General features: G+C 38.8%; 3 protein-coding genes across 4 annotated transcripts in view; 1 reads left to right on the forward strand and 2 right to left on the reverse strand.

The window, feature by feature from the left end:
* Positions 1-12,154, reverse strand: part of DDX50 (DExD-box helicase 50) — a 31,881-nt gene extending 19,727 nt beyond the window's left edge. Inside the window, exons 1-7 of the mRNA XM_079899206.1 lie at positions 11,373-12,154; positions 7,639-7,935; positions 5,023-5,098; positions 3,861-4,039; positions 1,649-1,766; positions 1,359-1,544; positions 718-863 (exon numbers count right to left, since the gene is read on the reverse strand). Coding sequence (XP_079755332.1) covers positions 718-863; positions 1,359-1,544; positions 1,649-1,766; positions 3,861-4,039; positions 5,023-5,098; positions 7,639-7,935; positions 11,373-11,462 — 1,092 coding nt within the window. The 5' untranslated portion in view covers positions 11,463-12,154. The remainder of the gene's footprint in view (positions 1-717; positions 864-1,358; positions 1,545-1,648; positions 1,767-3,860; positions 4,040-5,022; positions 5,099-7,638; positions 7,936-11,372) is intronic.
* Positions 12,155-12,534: 380 nt separating this feature from the next.
* On the forward strand, positions 12,535-13,282 carry LOC307174809 (deoxyuridine 5'-triphosphate nucleotidohydrolase-like). Its single transcript, XM_079899207.1, has one exon. It carries the CDS (start codon positions 12,710-12,712, stop codon positions 13,202-13,204), a length of 495 nt encoding a protein of 164 aa, XP_079755333.1. The 5' UTR covers positions 12,535-12,709; the 3' UTR covers positions 13,205-13,282.
* A 4,908-nt stretch (positions 13,283-18,190) lies between these two features.
* Positions 18,191-20,518, reverse strand: part of STOX1 (storkhead box 1) — a 50,912-nt gene continuing 48,584 nt past the window's right edge. For both annotated transcript variants that reach the window (XM_079899204.1, XM_079899205.1), the window contains exon 4: positions 18,191-19,164. In XM_079899204.1, the coding sequence (XP_079755330.1) occupies positions 19,017-19,164 (148 nt within the window). In that variant the 3' untranslated portion in view covers positions 18,191-19,016. The remainder of the gene's footprint in view (positions 19,165-20,518) is intronic.

A 20,518-nucleotide genomic window follows, 5' to 3' on the forward strand; every position in this document is an offset into this window, starting at 1 on the left:
GAGGGTCCGCCTGCTGATGCGGGGGACGCGGGTTCGTGCCCTGGTCCGGGAGGATCCCACGTGCCGCGGAGCGGCTGAGCCTGTGGGCCATGGCCGCTGAGCCTGCATGTCCGGAGCCTGTGCTCCGCAATGGGAGAGGCCACAGCGGTGAGAGGCCCGTGTACAGCAAAAAAAAAAAAAAAAAAAAATACTATAGGTTTAAATTTTCATGGAGTCAAAATTATAAACCTTTTCCTTTATGGTGCTTTCTTCTGTCTTTATGTTTAGAAAAGCCTTCCCTTTCCTCAAATCAAATAACTGTTGACCTACAATCTGCTGTAAATTATTTTATGGCTTAATTTTTTTAAATCTTTGGGAATATTTTTGGTATACGGTATGAAATAAGGATCTTTTTTCCACCTAAGCTTTAACAAGTTATCCCAACACCAGCAAATTGGGATGAATTACTTCGTTTTTCACATTCTACATACTTTAAGTCTGTCTCTATGGATGCCTGTATATCTCCTGTTAGGACTTGCCTGTTCACAAACTTTCTTCCCCCTATTTATTTTACTCTGCTCCTGAGTCTCAAACTATAGAAATACATAGGTATCTTATTGACTAAGGGCAAAAAAGAGATATTTGGCCTGAACTGGTACCCAAAACATAAGTTTAACTTCAACAAATTTCAAAATATCAACTAAAAGCTAAAATCTATCACACTGGAAAGCTACTTACTTCCACAGTAGTTGCAGCCTTTTGAGTCATTTTCCCAACAAGGTCAACCTGTTCATATCTGGATTTCATGTATTTTTTTGCAACTTTGTATACCCACTGTGGGCAAGTTGCAGAAAAAAGTAAAGTCTGAGGATTGTCTTCAGAATCTTAAATAAACAAAAAGAATTCAAATGCTTTCTTAATTTCTTAATATCCCACAATGTAGTCAGCTCTTAAAAATCCCCCCAAACTTCAAAGAAATAATGAAAAATTCAAAACTTGGGGTGAATTTTGAACATATAGACTTTACTGCAATTATCAAAACTTTCTACTTTCAAAACTGAGGGAAAATATCAATATGAAGAAAACTGAACCTAGAAGGAAGATGAGAATTTAAGAAATAACAATGAGCAAAGAAATCAGTAAAATGAGTTAGTAAAACTACTTACTATAAAATAATACATGGAAGAAAGCAAAGAAAGCTAAGAAAATGGTTAAAGTATGCTATTGTACTTTCTTGTTCAGGAAGAAAACAGATACCAAATACCTTTAGTTTTGTTAGAACACTGGGGACAATGTATTAAAAATCATAAAATAAAAAATTCATAAGCTTTTAGATAAGAAAAGAATTGCTAATGTGCTTATTTTGAATTAGGATATACCAGTTTTGTAGGATTCATGGATAATATCTTCAACTTGTTCAGCAAAACCTAAATCTAACATTTGATCCACTTCATCAAGCACAACATGGCGCAGTTTAGAAAGATCTAATCGGCCGCTCTGCAGATGATCTTTGATACGACCAGGGGTCCCAACCAAGATGTCAATACCATTTCGAATATGATTAACTGTGAGAGGAGAGAAATATCAATAATATGTAAAAATTCAAATGTAGATTTTAGATTTGAGTAGCAAATAGATCTTTGTGCTACCATCAGACATGTTTACTCACTTTGGCTTTGATATGATGTTCCACCATAAAAACACGCCACACTGAGTTTCCTAGTTATATCTTTGAAGTCTTTGGCTACTTGGTTTGCCAGTTCCCTTGTAGGAGCCAAAACAAGTACCTAAGCAAAAGGTTTAAAAAACCAAAAGGTAAGTTTCTGTAGACCTCTAAGTTCAAACTGAGAAGACTATTTTTTAAGGTGCATTTAAAACTAGGAATCTCATCATTAATGTCATAGTATTTAAAGACAGAGCACAAATAACAAGAACAGCTTATGTTTATTATATCCTCCTTTACTTCCTTAAGGTCCCCTTTCAAAAGTCACTTTCTCAGTGAGGTTCCTAACCCTCTTTTCATATCCTCCCAACTGTGCTTAACTGTTTCTCCTTAGCACTTACACCATATAAAATATTTATATTCTACTGATTTGCTCATTGTCTCACCCACTAAAATGTAAGCTCCATGAAGACAGGGATTTATGTCAGTACTATTTATTATTTATGTCAGTACTGTTATTTATGTCATACTATTCAATATATTCCCTGAACTTCAAACAGTGCCTGGCACAGAATAGATACTCAAAAAATATTTGTTGAATGAGTGAATGAATGAATGCCCAATATGTGCCATTTTTTAAAAAGAAATATTTCAATTTATTTGTTAAGTAGAATATGAAACCGAATCTGTAGCTAGTACCAGAGAGTGGACTTAACTGTTTGGTGTTTAATGAGAGCAGCTTCTTCTACACAGGATCCCAAGAGACTTACTGAAAAAGGGGCAAAGCCCCTTATTAAGCAAATAAAACTCATGTTTCAAACAGGTTATACAAAAATTGATTTACCTCTATTTCTCTTTTTTTGATATTTAGAAAGTGCAGATTTAACAAGGAGTAGCCATAAACTTTCTATGTACAATGCCGATTATAATTCTGCAAACAACAATAGTGCTTTACACGAATTATTTAATTTGATCCTCACAAAAACCCAATGAGGTGGCATTATTTTCCCAGTTTTACAAATGAGGAGCATGAGTCTTAGAGAAGTTGAGTCTTGCCCAAGATCAAGTAGCTAGAAGTGGTGGAGCTGGAATCTCCAGTAATGTCCTTCTAGAATAAAAGCTTTTTAAATGCAGTGTTGGGACTGTGTCCTATTTCTATTACTTTCAGACTTCCTAATTTCACCTAAGAAACAGAACCCTCTAAAAAAAGATTTGTCCTGTTCCAAGACCACTGTTACTTAATTACATTCATATATGTGAATTTACTTTCACACTGTAATAATATTTAGAAGTCTCAAAGAACAAATTACTTTTAGCCACATATCTGTTCAAATTTTGATACTGATTCTTTTTCTTGGCCGCGCTGCGCGGCATGCAGGATCTTAGTTCCACAACCAGGGATGGAACCCGTGCCTGCTGCAGTGGAAGTGTGGAGTCTTAACCACTGGACTGCCAGGGAAGTCCCAATACTGATTCTTTTCTTCTTCACGTTTATCAACCTGAAAGTGAACATAGGTTCTAAAAGGGTCAAATTTTAGGCTAAAATTTCACTAGGTCCTCTCTGTTCTTTACTACTGATAAATTAAGACAGATCTCCAGTACTCCAACAACACAGGGAGTAGCAGTATCATTTCTACAATACTCTTAAAGTCAATCAGTAAAATAAATATTATTTACTGAATGAGCAAATAAATAAATACCACTTCAGCAAAATTACTGTTTAAAAGCAAAGGTCAGAATTGAAAAAAGAGAAGAAAAAGGTCACTAAATATACTAACTGTAAATACTCCTAAAATCAGATATGCTGGCTTCATAATATACAGTTATCAAAGACATCTATGGATCCATACACATTACATTCATATGCAGTAACTCACTTTAGCTTTACTTGAGATTTATCTTAAAAATCAAATTTTTGCTTTAGGACCCAAATTTTTACTTTATGCCCCAGGACTGACTAACTTTTCTATCTTTGGGGTACTTGAACTTAAGACCAGTATATTGTGGTTTGTTTGTTTGTTTTTTTGGTCACGCTGTGCAGCTTGCAGGATCTTAGTTCCCAGATTCAATCCCTGCTTGGAGATTGAATCTGGGCCACGGCAGTGAAAGCGCCAAGTCCTAACCACTGGACCACCAGGGCATTCCCAAGACCAGTATACTCTTTCTTTCTCTTTCCATTAGAGTAATGTTTAAACCTTTTACTCCCTATAATGGTTACCTTTGGTGAGCGGCTTTTTTTAATTGTCTCTTGATTTCTTTGGAGTCTTTCAATCAAGGGGATGGCAAAAGAGAATGTCTTTCCTGTTCCTGTCCGCGCTTGAGCAATTAAATCTTTTCCTTCATATACAGGACCAAAAGTCTTAACTTGAATAGGAAAGAGATATGTTACCCCTCGACCTGTAAAATGAGATTTCATTGAAATATTTACTTAAGACCAGCAATAGGAAAAACTACATTTATTTGAAAATAACATTCCTGATTCATCAACATGTGCCTAAAGATACATCACCTAACAACATTTACAGTTATTCCTACCCCAAAGAGGAATTATTTAAAAATTGGTCTGAGGGACTTCCCTGGTGGCACAGTGGTTAAGAATCTGCCTGCCAATGCAGGGGACACGGGTTCGAGCCCTGGTCCAGGAAGATCCCACATGCCGCGGAGCAACTAAGCCTGTGCGCCACAACTATGGAGCCTGCACTCTAGAGCCCACAAGCCAAACCACTGAAGCCCACGCACCTAGAGCCCGTGCTCTGCAACAAGAGAAGCCACCGCAATGAGAAGCCGGCACACCCACACGCATCAACGAAGATCCAACACAGCCAAAAATAAATAAATAAATTTATTTATTAAAAAAAAAATTGGCCTGATCTTTTGACAAATACATATAATTCTTTAAAGTTAAAAACCGAACCGAATACCAAAAAAATGATGTAGAAATAACTGCAATGAAAAAAGCTATTTCTCTATGCTTTGTATATTCTCCTTTTGGTCAGAAAAGGCACAAGAGTTTTCTAAAATCTAGTTTTAGATTTTCAATTGCATATCCATTAAAATTCATTGTACCGGGGCTTCCCTGGCGGCACAGTGGTTAAGAATCCGCCTGTCAGTACAGAGGACACAGGTTTGAGCCCTGGTCCAGGGAAGATCCCACATGCCGCGGAGCAACTAAGCCCGTGCGCCACAACTACTGAGCCTGAGCTCTAGAGCCCGTGAGCTACAACTACTGAATCCTGCGCGCCTAGAGCCTGTACTCCGCAACAAGAGAAGCCATTGCAATGAGAAGCCCGCTCACCGCACTAGAGAAAGCCGGCGTGTAGCAATGAAGACCCAACGCAGACAAAAATAAATAAAATAAATAAAAAAAAAATTCATTGTACCTTTCAGAAGCTTTATAGTCTCTTCGGAAATAGGGAAATTGGAGAAGGCTCCTTCTTTCTGTTCACGTGTTAGTGTCTGTCAAAATGAAATCAAAGACCTAACTGATATAGTTCATATCCGACCAGGTATTTAGAATCTTTCACTCATTTACTGCTTTTAGCTCTACTAAATGAACTAACAAACCAACTTTAGTTAGTATTTGCAAAAACCGTATAGATTAACTTACAAGATAAATTAGTGGCAAATTCTTTTAATTTCAAAACTGTCTCTTTAAATAACAAGCTTAATACACTTTCCCATAATACATTTAAAAATGATTAATTCACACATAAAACTCTTTAGGAATACATTTACTACATAGATCAAAATATAATTCCACTTGACTTAAGGTATTATGAAAGAGGTATTCAATAATCTAAATCATATTCACAGATATAGATAATATTAATTATGAAGATTAACACAAGCCTATAAAACCGCCCCAAAAGAAGCTAAGCAATGAGGAAAGTAAATTGTTTCTAAAACTAAAAGTTAAATAAGTTGTTCTATGAATCTAAAAAGCATTTTTTATGTCATTAATACAAGGAAAAGTTCCTGTAAGCTTGAAAATTTCTCAAACATATATAGAGGCCAGCATGACATTGTCATTTAACATCTATTGAAAACTTTGTGTACTAGTCAATGCATATATAGAACAAAGACAATATATCTACTTAAATACTTTATTACTGGTTGTTTAAAGAAGGTAGTTCCAAAACCACACACCATAACAAGTTTCAAACTAAGAACCAGATAAAAGACATAACATCAAATTCAAATTTAATCCATTTAAGCAAACCTCAATGTTATCTTTTTAAGATTAAAGAAAAAAATTTTATTAGAAAAGTACACATTTTCATTGCAGAAATTTTAGAAACCATATTAAAAGAAAGAAATTGTAAAATTATCTACAATCCAATCAGCTAAAGACACATTTGAAACACACACTCCTCTACGTACATATACATTTTTAAATGAAATAAAATCATATGTATATGCTCCTTTGTAATCATTTTTTTCATTTAATAAGATAGACTGAATACCTTTCTAACATATCTATGCCCTTTAAGATCAATGCATTCTATTACATAGGTATAGCATATTTTATCAAACCAATTGCCTACTATCAGACATTTAGGATGTTTAAATTTTCGCTATTACCAACATCACTGTGATAAGATACTGATTCATACATCTCTGTACACCTCGTGATAATCTCCTTAGGAGGATAAATTCCTAGAAGTAGAACTCCTGAACCCTAACATAATCTAAACAAAATAATAAACAGTTAAGCTTATTACAATACAGAGCACTATAGCAGGCAAAATCCCAACAGAGCAAGAAGTACACTCTGCTGCTCAGCAATACAGATTTGTAGGGCCTTATTTAGAACAACTCTCTAACATATATGCTTTCTGACAAATAGCAAACTCACAAATAAAAAAACACCATATTGTAAAGCAAGGATTCAACATTTTTTCTCAAAGCTCCCCAAAGATTACACATTAAATTAAGCTCAAATGTATTTAAATTAACAGCAACTATCAGATTTTTTAAATGTAAAGATTATGAAATACCAAGAGTTATTAAGAATATTAAAGTTCTTTTTTGTTTAAGAGCTGAGTAATTTAATGACAATTTGTAATGCCCAGATAAACCTATGAACTCTGCTAGAGGAAAAGTGCAAAAACAGGGCTTCCCTGGTGGCGCAGTGGTTGAGAGTCCGCCTGCCGATGCAGGGGACACGGGTTCGTGCCCCGGTCCGGGAAGATCCCACATGCTGCAGAGCAGCTAGGCCCATGAGCCATGGCCACTGAGCCTGCGCGTCCGAGCCTGTGCTCTGCAACAGGAGAGGCCACAACAGTGAGAGGCCCGCGTACCGGGGAAAAAAAAAAAAACAAAAAAAAAGTGCAAGAACAAATTGAGTAAATTCTGTGCAAGAATATACCTACTGTAACAGATACTGGCAAAAGTAATGAGTCCAGGAATGAAGATTCTATACTAAGCATGTTTTCTATACCTCCCAAAAAATTAATATCCAGGAGAACAAATTTCTTCAGATCATTTTCATATGTTTCATTTCTGTTTTAAAAAAGCAAACAGCTTTAAGATTGAGTTACAGTAAGAGCTAAAAATCATTGAAAGTTGCTATTGTTACAGAAGCACAAGAAACAGAAGGCAAAATATACAAAGTCAAGAGGCCTTTATGTACCCCGTTTCAGAAAGTCAGAACTTAATTCATGAGTAATGATGAGGGCTGAAATAACCGTAAGAAATGCAAGTAGGTGACCATCAATAAGCATTTGGAAAATCATTTAGGAACCCAAATGTACAGGAAAGGTTTAAACTTGACCAAGTCCCCCCCGCACCAATCTCTTCGCCAAGAAAAAGGCAATATAATGAAAGAAACAAAGGGGAAAAGGCTCAGGTTTCAGCTGTATAGACTCCTCAGTCCAACTGAGAGTACTGGACACTAAGCAGGAAATACTGTAGAATCAATTCTAGTTAGTCTTAAAGAATCAAATTATCCTGTATTTCAAGGATAATGTCAAATGCAAAACAAAAAGTATCCATACCTCTTCTAGTTTATTTTCACTTGATTTATGAGTAGAACTATCTAAGGATGACACTCGCTTTGATTTTTTTTCATATTCATCAATATCTCCATTTGACAGATCTTTTCTTCTTGACTTACGAGATTTAGAAAATTCATCTGAAAGTCTATTACATCCTTCCTCAGTGCCACCATTTAGTTTCTCTTTCATTTTAGTTTTTTTGGGTTTGGGAGCATCCAGGTCATCTGCAACACCATTTTCTCTTGTTTCTGATTTCTCATCTGAGTCACAATGGTGCCTTGACTTCCTTCTATCACTCTGTGGAAAAACAAAGAAGCAGTGACAAGAGGGTGACAAGAGGGTCACAAGGTTTGCTTTGCTTTTAAGACGCTAGAGAAGTTAGAGTATGACTCCCCCAACCAGCAAAGTTCAATCTACAGTAATCTTGAAAAGGTACCTGGTAGAAATCCAGACTGGTTGCTAATGCCAAGCCTAAGCTTTACCTATTGCTTTCTTTCTCAGCCCAAATCTTGCACTCTTAAGACATGGCCTCTAGTCCCTTTTTAATCCCATTATAACATTTAAGGGAAACTGAAATAGCTTCTTTTCAGTAAAAGAATGAGAACTCAAGATTTATAAATTAAAAAACAATCAAAAACTTCTAATATCTCCAAGAAAAAAATTAATATTTACTGAGTACCTACCCAGCATTGTGTAATATGTTTTCGGCTTATCTTGTTTAAATCTTCATAACAACCCTATAAGGGAAGTACAGGTCCATAATCCCTTATCTGAAATTCCAATATCCATAAAGCTCTGAAAACTGAAAGTTTTTTTGTAATTTATTTGGAGACAAAACCTTACCTGACCTGAACTCATTTTGTGGTAAAATTTGACTTCAACTAATGTGAGACTATCTGTAATCTTTACTTATTCCACTTAGTATGAATATTCACATTTAACATTAAGGTGTTTGATTATAGGTTCGGGGCCCCAAACCCTACTAGGGTGTTACCCTTTTAAAAGCCCCAGAATTTTGAATTCGACAACATATCTAGTCCCAAGGATTTTGGATAAGGGATAGCGAACCTGTATCACCTTTGCCATTTTACAGACGAGGAAACAAGTTCTTAGAGATAAGTAACTTGCCAAAGACCCACATATGGGATTTCTTGCAAGTGAAAGTGCTAGAAATCAAGCCCTGTTTGACTTGAAAACCCACGCTCTTTTCACATCATGCTTCCCCCCTGAACTTTGATAAACAGGTTAAAGAAAAGCCCAATTGTTATACTCCTATGGAAGGATAACTATATTAGTAATCCCAGAAAATTTTTTGAAGTTTTACAAATTTAGTTAATAGAACTTTAAAAAGGGGGAAGGGGGTGGCTTTCTGCAACTTTAGTTTTGAAATGCCAACTTTTGTTTTAATATTTGCAGACAGCAAGAAATGATTTGGAAATTTAGCACTTCAAAATTACTTGGTCAAATGTTCCAAATAAATTAGATGGAAATGTTCAAAATAAATTAGATGGTAGTGACTAGTCTTGGTAAAAACAACCAGCACCAAAATTTTCACCATGATTTACACAGTTTCTACAGAATACTTTCACATACAATTTTCTCATTCATGAAATAAGAGTTGCTATGAAAACTGAATATTTGAAAATGCTTTGTAAACATTAGAGTTTTACATTAATATAAGTTATAGAGTTATATGTTACATCATTTGATCTTTAGTTAACTGAACTATCCCACATCTCCCCAAACCAATAGATTCTTCTATAGAAAAACAAGATTATTTATAGAGCAAGTCTCAGGGTTTGAATTGCTCCTGGGCCTGCACTTCAGGGAGATGAAGCAAGATAAAATGAGACCTCTAGGTTCAAGCCCAGAAATACCCAAGGTGATGAAATACATTGTTCCACATCAGATCCACAGTGCTCGACACTCTCCATCTTCTTGGCTTCCACAACACACTACATTCCCTCCTTACCCTGTTACCTCTGTCTTCTTCAATGTCTCCTCTCCCTTCTCCTTCTGTGGATGCTCTTTAAGTCTCTGTTCTCTATGTACACTTTCATACCATTTTCATGGCTTCAACATACACTTCCAGGCTTCCTTCCTAACCTGCACTCCAGTTCTGAGAACCTAAGGCCCAGCTCCATATCTTAACACATTCAAAACCAGTTACCTTCATCTGGATGCCAGACCACTATTTGAATGTCTATTTCTATTAGTTGGTACTCCAATCTGTTTCCAAATCTTTAGTTAGCTTTCATAATTAAAGGAAAATCAACAAGTACCTCTGGAGAAACTACAACGTGAAAGCCACTAATTAATTCACAAGGATATAGTGAAATGCAAGCATGCACAGAGATATGGTCATTTCCCTCAAGGATCTTTGGGAAATACTTGGGAAAGATATACTCAGGAAGAATGAGCTAACTTTACAAGGAAGGGCATAATAAATGCCAATCAAATGATAAAGATAGCACTCGAACAAGACTTTAAAGGGGAATGAGATTACTGTATGTGTACACTGGCGTGGTTATAAAAGACATAAACTAAACCTTGACAGATGGATAGGATATGGATGCAGAAGGAGGGACAAGTATTTTAGAATGAGCAAAACTTAAAATAACTGCTTGGTGATTCCACTTACATGAGTTATCTTCAGTAGTCAAATTCATAGAGACAGAAAGGAGAATGGTAGTTGCCAGGGGCTGGGGAGAGAGGGCAACCGAGGAGTTGGTGTTTAATGGGCACAGAGCTTCAGTCTGGGAGAATGAAAAGTTCTGGAGATGAATGAATATGATGTCTGCAGACCAATGTGAGTGTACTTAATGCTACAAAAATGTATACTTTAAAATGGTTAAAATGGTAAATTTTATTGTATGTGTATTTTACCACAATAAAAAATAATAACTGCTTAGCTAGAATGGCAAGTTTACCTTGGTGATAAGGTCAGAAGGGTAGGTTCTGCTCTCTGGGACTACAGAGAATATTTTCATTCTCTTGTCAAATGTCAGCCTTCAAACACTGCTTCCTTACCCTCCAAGCTCTGTTTTCTTTTCTCTCTTTTTCTTCTTTTGAGGGATGGGGCAGGAAGTCTCTACAACTCTTCTAACAGGTTCCTTGAGGGCAAGGACCTTCCTGGTGCCCAGCATAAATTAGGCTCCATAAACATTTGTGAATTGAATGAAAATACTAACATAAAAGGCTATTACTAATACAACCCACGCGATCTCCATCACAGCCAAATCCTGGCAATTTTGGCTGTGACACTTTTCCTCAATCCTCTACTGACCCGTTATCGAGGTTTGTAAATCTAAGATCGCTTTCCCCAAGATTCTCGCATACAGGACAGAATGACGGAGAAGTTACACATATTCAAGGCAATCGTTTTTCTTAATCATCTTCTAAGACGGCCAACAAGAACCAAATGACAGGCCTCGCTGCTTAAGAAGAGGACAGAAAGAACAGATTCCGCGATGAGAACTTGAGTCTGCCCATCTCGTAGGCGCCGACAGGAAGGACGGGGACCACGAGAGGCCGGGCCCAAGCCCAGTGCTGCCCTTCTCCAGGTTAGGGGTGTGGAGGTAGTAATGGTCCCGGAGCGACCTCCCAGGGACGAGGGTGGCGCGAGGAGAGGCCCTCGGATGCTCCGGCCCGGTTGTGACAGGCCATCAGGTAGACTCCCCTCCCCGCCCAAGCCGGCGCAGCCCAAAAGGAGGCGCGGCCCATCCTCTGCGCACCTTTTGCCTCTCCTTCCTCTGGCTCTCGGTCTCCTCCAAAGGTGCCTCCAGCTCCATAATGTCCCCCCAGAGGAGTTTCCCAGGCATCATTCGCCGCTACTGCTGCCGCCGCCTCCCTCTGGGCACGGCGGCCACAACTACCTACGGGTAGCGACAGGGCGAAAGGAAGCGGGGGCAGGGCAGCCTCCCGGCCAGAGCCTGCGTCACTTCCGGGACACGCACCGCACGGCGGGGGAAAATAATCCCGGATACTCTCCGTTTAAACTCTCGCCTTGCGACTCAGTCTCCCAGCCAATGAATGCGAGGAGTCTCGATTGGCTCACCCTTCTTCTGAAATGATTGGCTTCTAGAGTAAAACCCTGACCAATCTCCATAAAGGAGGCGGCGCGAACTGATTAGCATAAAATGTTCGGATTTGTTTTCTCCCTCTCCCTCTCCCCCTCCCCCACTCCGAACATTTCTCTTTGCCACAGCGGAGATGCTTCGGGGCTTCCTAGCATTCACTGTTGGGGCTAGGAAGCCCCTCAACGGCGCCGGACAGCGGCCGCGCGCGCGGCGGGCTGGCAGGAGAACCTGCCCGTGGAGGGCGGGGGGGAGCGGGCGGGGCGAAGGGAGCGCCACGCGCCGCGTCGCCTTTCGACGCCGGAAGCTGCGGGCCTGGGCCCCGCCCGTTGCGGGGTGAGGCGTTAACGTCTAACATCTTCGCCGGAGGCCAGTGGCCCTGAGTTGGTGGGAAAGGGTGTCTTGGGGTCTGGAGTGGGCTAGATGGGCTTGAGGTGAAGACTAGGCCCGGACAGCCTTCCCTCAAGTCTTAGGTTTTAGTCATGAAGTTGGTCCTTAGTTTAGTTTAGGGCCTTCCCACCCATTTGACATTAGAGGAAACTAACCCCCTAAAAGAGGGATTTACTTGTCTGAAGTCACACAGTTCGTGGCACACAGGACTAGAAAACTCAACTCCTGAATCCGAGATCAGTGCTTTCCCTGCCACACCAACCTTAAAGCTTTGGGCTTACCAAAGCGTTTGGGGGGAAGATGCTCCTATGAAACATAGAATGAATGATGTTAGGAAAACCTGGAGAAACCTAGAGAAAAAACAAGCCTATATGTCTTTGACAGATTATGTATTTGCAGTGGATAAAAGGATATTAGTTATGGGAATTAACTGGCCCTGAATTACAGCCTTGAACAAAACTGGAAACCTTTTGACAATACAAAGGACTAACTCCTGAGAATGTACCTTTCTTTTCTTACATCAATGGTGCTAGCTGGGGTGCGCTACGCTCATCCTGCTGTCTCTTGTTCCGCCTGCTCCCTTTGTGCTCCCATTCTGCCCTGCCATGCCCTGCTCTCAAGAGGCACAAGTCATCTCCCCCAGCAAATGGGCCCGGCCTGCGGAGGAGGGCGGCATGGGGCTCCGCTTTGTCCGGCTTTCGGAGCACGCCACCGCTCCGACCAAGGGGTCCGAGCGCGCCGCGGGCTATGGCCTATACAGTGCCTGTGAATACACAGTACCACCTATGGAGAAAGCTCTTGTGAAAACAGACATTCAGATAGCTCTTCCTAATGGGTGCTATGGGAGAGTAGCTCCACGTTCTGGCTTGGCTGCAAAACACTTCATAGATGTAGGAGCTGGTGTCATAGATGAAGATTATAGAGGAAATGTTGGTGTTGTACTGTTTAATTTTGGCAAAGAAAAGTTCGAAGTCAAAAAGGGTGATGGAATTGCACAGCTCATTTGTGAACGGATATTTTACCCAGAAATAGAGGAAGTTCAAGTTTTAGATGACACTGAAAGGGGTTCAGGAGGTTTTGGTTCCACTGGAAATAATTAAAATTTATGCCAAGAACAGAAAATGAGAAAATATACTTTTTCCTTGAAAATAAAGTCTTTGCTTAAAGTGAAAACAAAACAAGGTGCTAGCTGATTGGCTTTCATTTCAGAGCCATTTCCTTTTAACTCTTCATGATCTCTTCAACCTACTCTTGAGAACAAGAAAGCAAATTGCAATGTAGAAGCAGGGGCACTTCACAAACCACTTGACAATGTCTAGCACACCAGCCTTGTAACCTGAGCATCAAACTTATGTCTTAGCAAAATTTCAGATTGCTACAAGTCCTGGAGTTTGGGGATTGGTCCTAAATAGCTGAAACCACAAATGATAAATCTGTGATTGCTACAGGCCTCCTGCATTAAGTGTGGATTGGCCTGAAGTCAGGGGCTATATGTTTATCTAAATGTTACCTTATGGATTCAATACTGTGAACAAATGGAGTGTTCAGGTGTTGATGGTGAAAAAATGCATCTCTCTCCCTAGATTTTGGGAATAGCTATGCATCTCTAGATTGGTCTTTTCTAAAACCTTTTTGTCCCACTCTCTCACACCCACTCCCAATTCTACCACTGTGAAGTCTTTGTAGCCCTACAACAGGGTATGATGTGCATGGAAGCAGGAGTGGGTGTGGCTAAGAATGTCACAGGTATAAAATTGGGATAATAATAGGAATAGATGTTAGTATGTTGTGGTTGAAAATCAAACACAGTTTTAGCTCCTCAAGACTATTTTTGGCATTCATTTTTATGTCGAAGGTCATACAGCAGGTCTGAAAAAGGAAAGGACTATAGACTGTTGGGAGATGCTCTAGGCAAGAGACTAATAAGTATACTAGTGTTTTTTAAATGACCTTCTGTGATTTGGGACACTCTAAAAACCCTACCTTTCTGAGCACCAAACTCATGTAAACAAAACTGGCTGCTGTCTATGTCAGGTGGAAAGGGCAACTGTGTGTAAATTAAACCTAGTCATAAGTAACTTGACCAAACTGTGGCTTAGCTGAAAAATTGGGGTACCACTACATATGTGTTCTCAGTGGGCATCAACTAGAAAACTTGGGAATGGGGATGATGGAATAATTCTTTTTTTCATATTTGGTCCCTATAAGTCTCAAGAGATTTATACTGATGATGAAATTGATTGGGGGGGTGGCCTTCCCTGGTGGCGCAGTGGTTAAGAATCCACCTGCCAATGCAGGGGACATGGGTTTGAGCCCTGGTCCGGGAAGACCCCACATGCCTCGGAGCAACTAAGCCCATGCGCCACAACGAGAGCTCGTGAGCCACAACTACTGAAGCCTGTGTGCCTAAAAGCCATGCTCCGCAATGAGAAGCCCGCGCACCGCAACGAAGAGTAGCCCCTGTTCGATGCAACTAGAGAAAGCCCGTGCGCAGCAACGAAGACCAAATGCAGCCAAAAATAATAAATAAATAAATTTATTTTTAAATATTTATGGGAGGAACCTGAAGGGGTAGCATGAATAATTAAAATGTACAAGTAACTCAAAATGTAATCTTATTAGAACATCTTTGTTTTCCAAATATCTTGCCAGAGCCACTGATATAATTTCTTTCTCAAAATTTGACAGTTGGGGTGCCTCATCTGATGGTCTGTTGCAACATTCTATAAAGATTTCCCTTGCCTTTCACTTTGGCTCATTAAACTCTATAAAAACAAGATGACTTTTTTTTTTAAGATGACTTTTTATAAACTTGCCTCTCTCTGGTCATTCTCAAACCTAGAGGGCTAGATTTTAATTTTTATTCCATAGAGAGTAGAAGGTAAAAAGAACCATCATTTTGCATCTGCATGTCAATCTTATGTGACAAGAGGAATTGAACCATCATTTTTAAATAACATAACCATCATGTTATGAGATGGAAATAGTTTAAGGGTCAGCTATAAATCGATCAAGAGATACTGGGGGCAGAGAGTGAGGAGAGTACTAAGAAGAAGAAAATGAAAGAGAGACCAGGAACGATGTTTCTGCCATTGCTAGCCACATGACCTTGGCCAACTAAACTCGAAAACCTGTGTTGTTAGTAAAGTGGGGGGCAAAAATGCCTTCCCTACTGATAGTTCAGGAAAACTGGGGGGATCCCCTGATATAACAGTACAGCAGAGATGATGTACAGAGGTACTTATATTTCTACTTTTAGCTCCAGGTTTTGACAGTGTTGGCGAGGAGATAGCTTTGAAAATATTTAGCATATCTAGCTCCTAATTCAAATTATTTGGGAAAGCTTTTTAAATAGAGGGAGGAGGTCTGTTTCTCTAATCAATTACTTTGTAGATGCTTTTCAATCAAGTGGTGGAAGGGAACAGTCACATCAGTTACTCCAGAAGAGGGCACCATTCCCCAAGAAATAGGACCTGCTCAACTGCTAAAAATGGAACACGTGTCTAAGACTTCAACTGAGAGAAAGATCTGTAGAGGCCAGAAAGATAGTCATGAGTTTGTTTTCGATATATCCCCTCACCATTCTTGTTTCGTGACTCTCATGTCTCTCTTCCACACTCCCTTTAGGCACTAGTCTGTCTTGCCCATTCCTTAAAAGCCTTCTCAGGTAGCTCTGTAGGATGGGTTCTCAAAATACAGTTGATCCCCAATTTTTTCACTGCTACGGCTCTTCTGTTTTTTCCTCATGGCTCTGACACTTTGAAACATTCTGTCTGCTAAATTGCATTTAATAATAATTGATTCATGATCATTCTTCTAATATATGAATAAGATACAAATGAAGCTTAACAATGTCACACCAGCATGTGATAGGGTTGCATTACTGAGCAGGTGTAATTTCAGTCATTGGCAAAGAAACTGATGTTTTAGTAGCAAGGAGTTAAGCAAAGAGAATGTACAATTTCCATTAGGATTTCTGAAATATTGAAAATAGTTTGCAGAAGCCAGCTATTCTGAGGATTCCTAGGGATCTGAGATACCAGATGAAAGAGGATGAACATGATCTCACATTATGAGTAGCCACAATCAGCCCATGCTTTGCATACTTTATCCTATTTATAGCATGAGGTATGAACTGAAAACTTGTTAGCCAAAAGCATAATACCTCCCCCAGGCATATCTGGATTTTGATTAACGATACTTTTCTATAATCTTAACCTAAAGGACTCTCTAAATGGAGGAATTCCAGACAACCTGGCAAAAACAGGTTACCTGTATAGTAGGCCATGTATTAGACAAGTTTTGTGAATCAATATATAAAAATATACACACATATGTTTGTAACAATAATAGGTGCCTCCTGCATTGGACACTTTCAATAGATTATTCTCAAATCTGACAACAATCCTATAAAGTAGATATCCTTTACAGATGAAAAAAATGAATAGAGAAGTTTGGTAACTTTCTCCATCACACAGCTACCAAGGGTTGGAATTGGGATTTAAACTTATCTGACTCCGAAGCTCAGGTCACCATGCTGTTTCAAGAGAACAGTTTTCTCTTAGCAAACAGACTGCAATGGGAAAGAGAATAAGTAAAATTTCCACACACAAAAATAGTGGGAAAAAATTCAAGTCACCCATTGTAGAGAATAATCTCCCAAACAATTTAATAATATGCACACTCATCTTTAATACCTGTGGTCATATGTTGTGTTTTATAGAAGGGAGGTTTATTGGTTTCATAATAGGCTTCATTTAATACATTTAGAGAGTGTCATAATGCATCTGGTGGCAAGATTAGATGGATTTCATTGGTCCCTTGAGGTGGATAGAGTCACAAAAGACTTTGGATTCCTTACTCTATTAAGAAAATTGTCCAGGTCCAAGATCAAAGACAGAAGAGTTGCTGGTACTCATTCTTCCAAGGATTGGCAGGGATCGGTGCAGAAATGAAGAACTGGAAGCAACTTGGGAATCTTGAGTGAGTTCAGTACTTCACAGGATCCTCAATGAATCTTTTTTTTTCCTTTTTTTTAATTGGATAGATTTGACATATAACCTTCACTGAGTTTTATAAGCACAGAACCTTACAGTTGGGAGGAATCTTCAAAATCATCTAGTTCAGTCATCCTTTTAAGAAAAGTACTGGAAATACCTCTGCAACATACCGGTCAAGGGATCACCAAGCCTCTGCTTGAATGTCCTAAACAGCAGGAAGTTCATCTGTTTACAAAGCCACCTATTTCATCTTCAGATAGTTTTGCCTAATAGGAAGTTCTTCATATTAAGCTGAAATTTCTCTCTCCTAACTTCCACTCACTGATACTGATTCCAAGCTGTAAGACCCCCCTTAAACCAATGCCTCCCCCACAAGGCTTTTCTATCCAGATTACCCTTCTTGGTACTTTGCCCCCTGTAACCACAGGTAATCTTGGAATGCCACGGTAGGTTGGTCAGAGCCACTGAAAACCAACAGTCAGAAATGAGTGGTGCAACCACCATGAAACAGAGCAGCGCATCTGATCTCCCCTCCTCTGCACTCCCACAGGGCCTGGAGTCAGCTCTCCACACTGCTGAGCTTCATTCTGGCCTTCACTGTTATCTGGATGGTGAGAGCTGGAAAGAGGCACTCTCTCTCTATTCAATCATCCTTGAGCTCTAAGGCTTTGATAATCCTTAGAAACCTCTTAGTAGAAACATCCCCTCAACCAGAAATCAGCATTAGCATCTACCCGACATGCTGAAACCACTCGTGACTGTTCCATGTTCCCCAAACCCAAGAGAACTGACCATTCCACTACTTGGTCTGAAAAGTCCTGCCAGAAAAAATTCTGGCAAGGCTACGGAGGTCTTATCGCGAACAGAAGTGGATCAAATGTAGAAAAATTGTCTACCAGCCATCTTGCATCTTCTCTCTAAATCTCTGATTCAGAACCTCCCTTTCACTCACAGCCGTCCTGCAACCATTCTGCTTCCCTTCTATCTCCACCATCTGAGAACATCCTGACTCCTCAAAGCCATTTTATAGAGAGAGCCTCAAACGTGGGGAGGAACCAAACAGTTGAGCCATATGTCTACTGCCATGGGTATTTTGGACATTGTCAGTCAATCATAGTGTGGAGACATTTGTTCATGTTCCAGCTGTTCACAAAGGATATCCTTGGCAGCAATGACTGGATAGAAGGAATTCTTGTTGCACCCAACACATCTATATAAATTCTTTCTGATTATAAAAGACTTAAGTTGCAAACAACGTATCTATGCAACCCTAACACACTATTTTCTGGGGTTCTGTGTTGAAATCTGGTGAGATCCACTTACCGTAAGAACTTGGTATTGATGTGGGTACAAAAATTCACTACTAGGTAGTAAATTAGCTTCCTATGTATTTGAGAAACTAATGAATGTCCGTCTGATGATTCAAGTTAAATTACATTTAATTGGAAGAAGACCAATGATTCCATGTTTTTTATTGTAAACAATCTATATATTCCCAATAAATTTATAGTAAAATAAGCTTTAAAAAAGCCAATGTCAAAAAAGGAAAAAAACCAGTAACTACAACAAAATATGTAATGAGGTTAATAACATATATGCTTGGCCTTAGAGAATTCTTACAAACTCAGTTGATTAAAACATTCTATATTAACGCTGTACATTTTTACAAAAAAAAAAAGTTTCCAAAAGAAAAGTAAGAATTAAACATTTATGGGACTTCCCTGGAGGTCCAGTGGTTAAGACTTCACCTTACAATGCAGGGGGCATGGGTTAGATCTCTGTTCAGGGAGCTAAGATCCCACATGCCTCAAGGTCAAAAAACCAAAACATGCAACAGAAGCAATGTTGTAACAAATTCAATAAAACACTTTAAAAATGGTCCACATTGAAAAAAAAAATCTTAAAAAAAGAATTAAACATTTATGACTGGAGTTAGTTGTAGTAAGGAATTGGACGTGGGTGTTTGACTGCTCTTTGTGCCTCCAAAATTCTGCAGAAAATTCTGTCTTCTTTTTAGTCCATCCAAAATGACTGAGTTATTAGATGCCAGACTCTGTGTCCTAAAGATATTAAAAGTAACAGAATTATTGCCTTCAAAAGGGCCTGGATTTCTAACCAAGGCAAAACACCTTCATTTGTTACTCTGAAGGAGTACATTTACTAACAGGAACTAACTTATCAAATAAGTTAACCTTTAAAAATCTCAAGTGCTCTTTACATTTTAAAGGATTCCCAATAGCAACTCAATTATTTGACAGCTGCTTTCTAAGAAGTTCATATTCTCTGAACATCTGTTCTCGATCCAATATCAAGTATATTCTAGGCAGAAACAATAAGCTCCATGAAAAACTCTTCTATACAACTAAAATGACCAATATCTTCTTGTATAATTTGTTTCTTTTTTGAGTAAGCATATGGAAAGGAAAAGCCAACTGTAATATTTTTCATATTGACTAGCGTTCCTTTCCTAGGAGCTGTAAGCGATGTTAGTCCCTTATCCAAGACATCTGCCTTGCTTCAGCCAACTCACATTACTGGTTGGGCATTTTGTTTTTGACATTCCCCTTCTCCCACCTTGCCTCCTCTCCCTCACCTGTCCATTACATCAAGAGATGTCTCAAAAATGTGTCCTCCATAAATCTTTCCCACACAGCCCATCACTCTTCATAACTGCCAAAGAGATGTGGAATTAAGAGTTTATGCTTTGTTGTTGAGTTCAATTTGTTTATTGTTTGTTGGTCTCCTCAACTAAACTAAGCTAAATTGTAAGCTTCCTATAGGTAGCAACAACACCTTGTTCATCTCTGTCTCCCTAATCCTAATCCAATTATGGCACATAGTTGATGTCCAAATGTTATCTCCCCTCCCTTTTCCTATAAATGTCTTTAATGATTATAGTTATAAATCTTTCAAGAAAACCATATTATAAGCAATTTTTAAAAATTAAATTTCTCAAGATTTCTCAAATTTAAATTCTCAATTCATGTCAATTTCTCTTATCTGTTTTGGGTTTGTTTTTGGTTTTATTTTTGTTTTTGCCAGAGAGGAACAAAAGGGAACCCATGGCTTATTGGTTTACACTGTTGTTTACCTCAAAGACAACATGTTTTGATACTTCAATGACTTAATATGAATTAAACTATTGTTTCAGGCAAAAAAATCTTGTTCCCCAATAAAGTAGATGTGTTTAAAAAAATGCAAACTTCCAGGAATTTAGCCTAAGTTATAAATAATTAGGAATGTCCACAAACATTTAGTAATAACAATTCACTGCAGATTGATTTATTATAGCAAAAAAACTGGGAACAATCTAAATGTCAAAGCAAGGAAAATAATGGTTATGTAAATAACAGGGTCCACATAATGGAATACTAAGCAGCCATTTCAAAAAATAAGGGACTTCCCTGGCGGTCC

Source organism: Stenella coeruleoalba (assembly GCF_951394435.1).
Source record: "Stenella coeruleoalba genome assembly, chromosome: 16".
Lineage (NCBI taxonomy): Eukaryota > Metazoa > Chordata > Mammalia > Artiodactyla > Delphinidae > Stenella > Stenella coeruleoalba.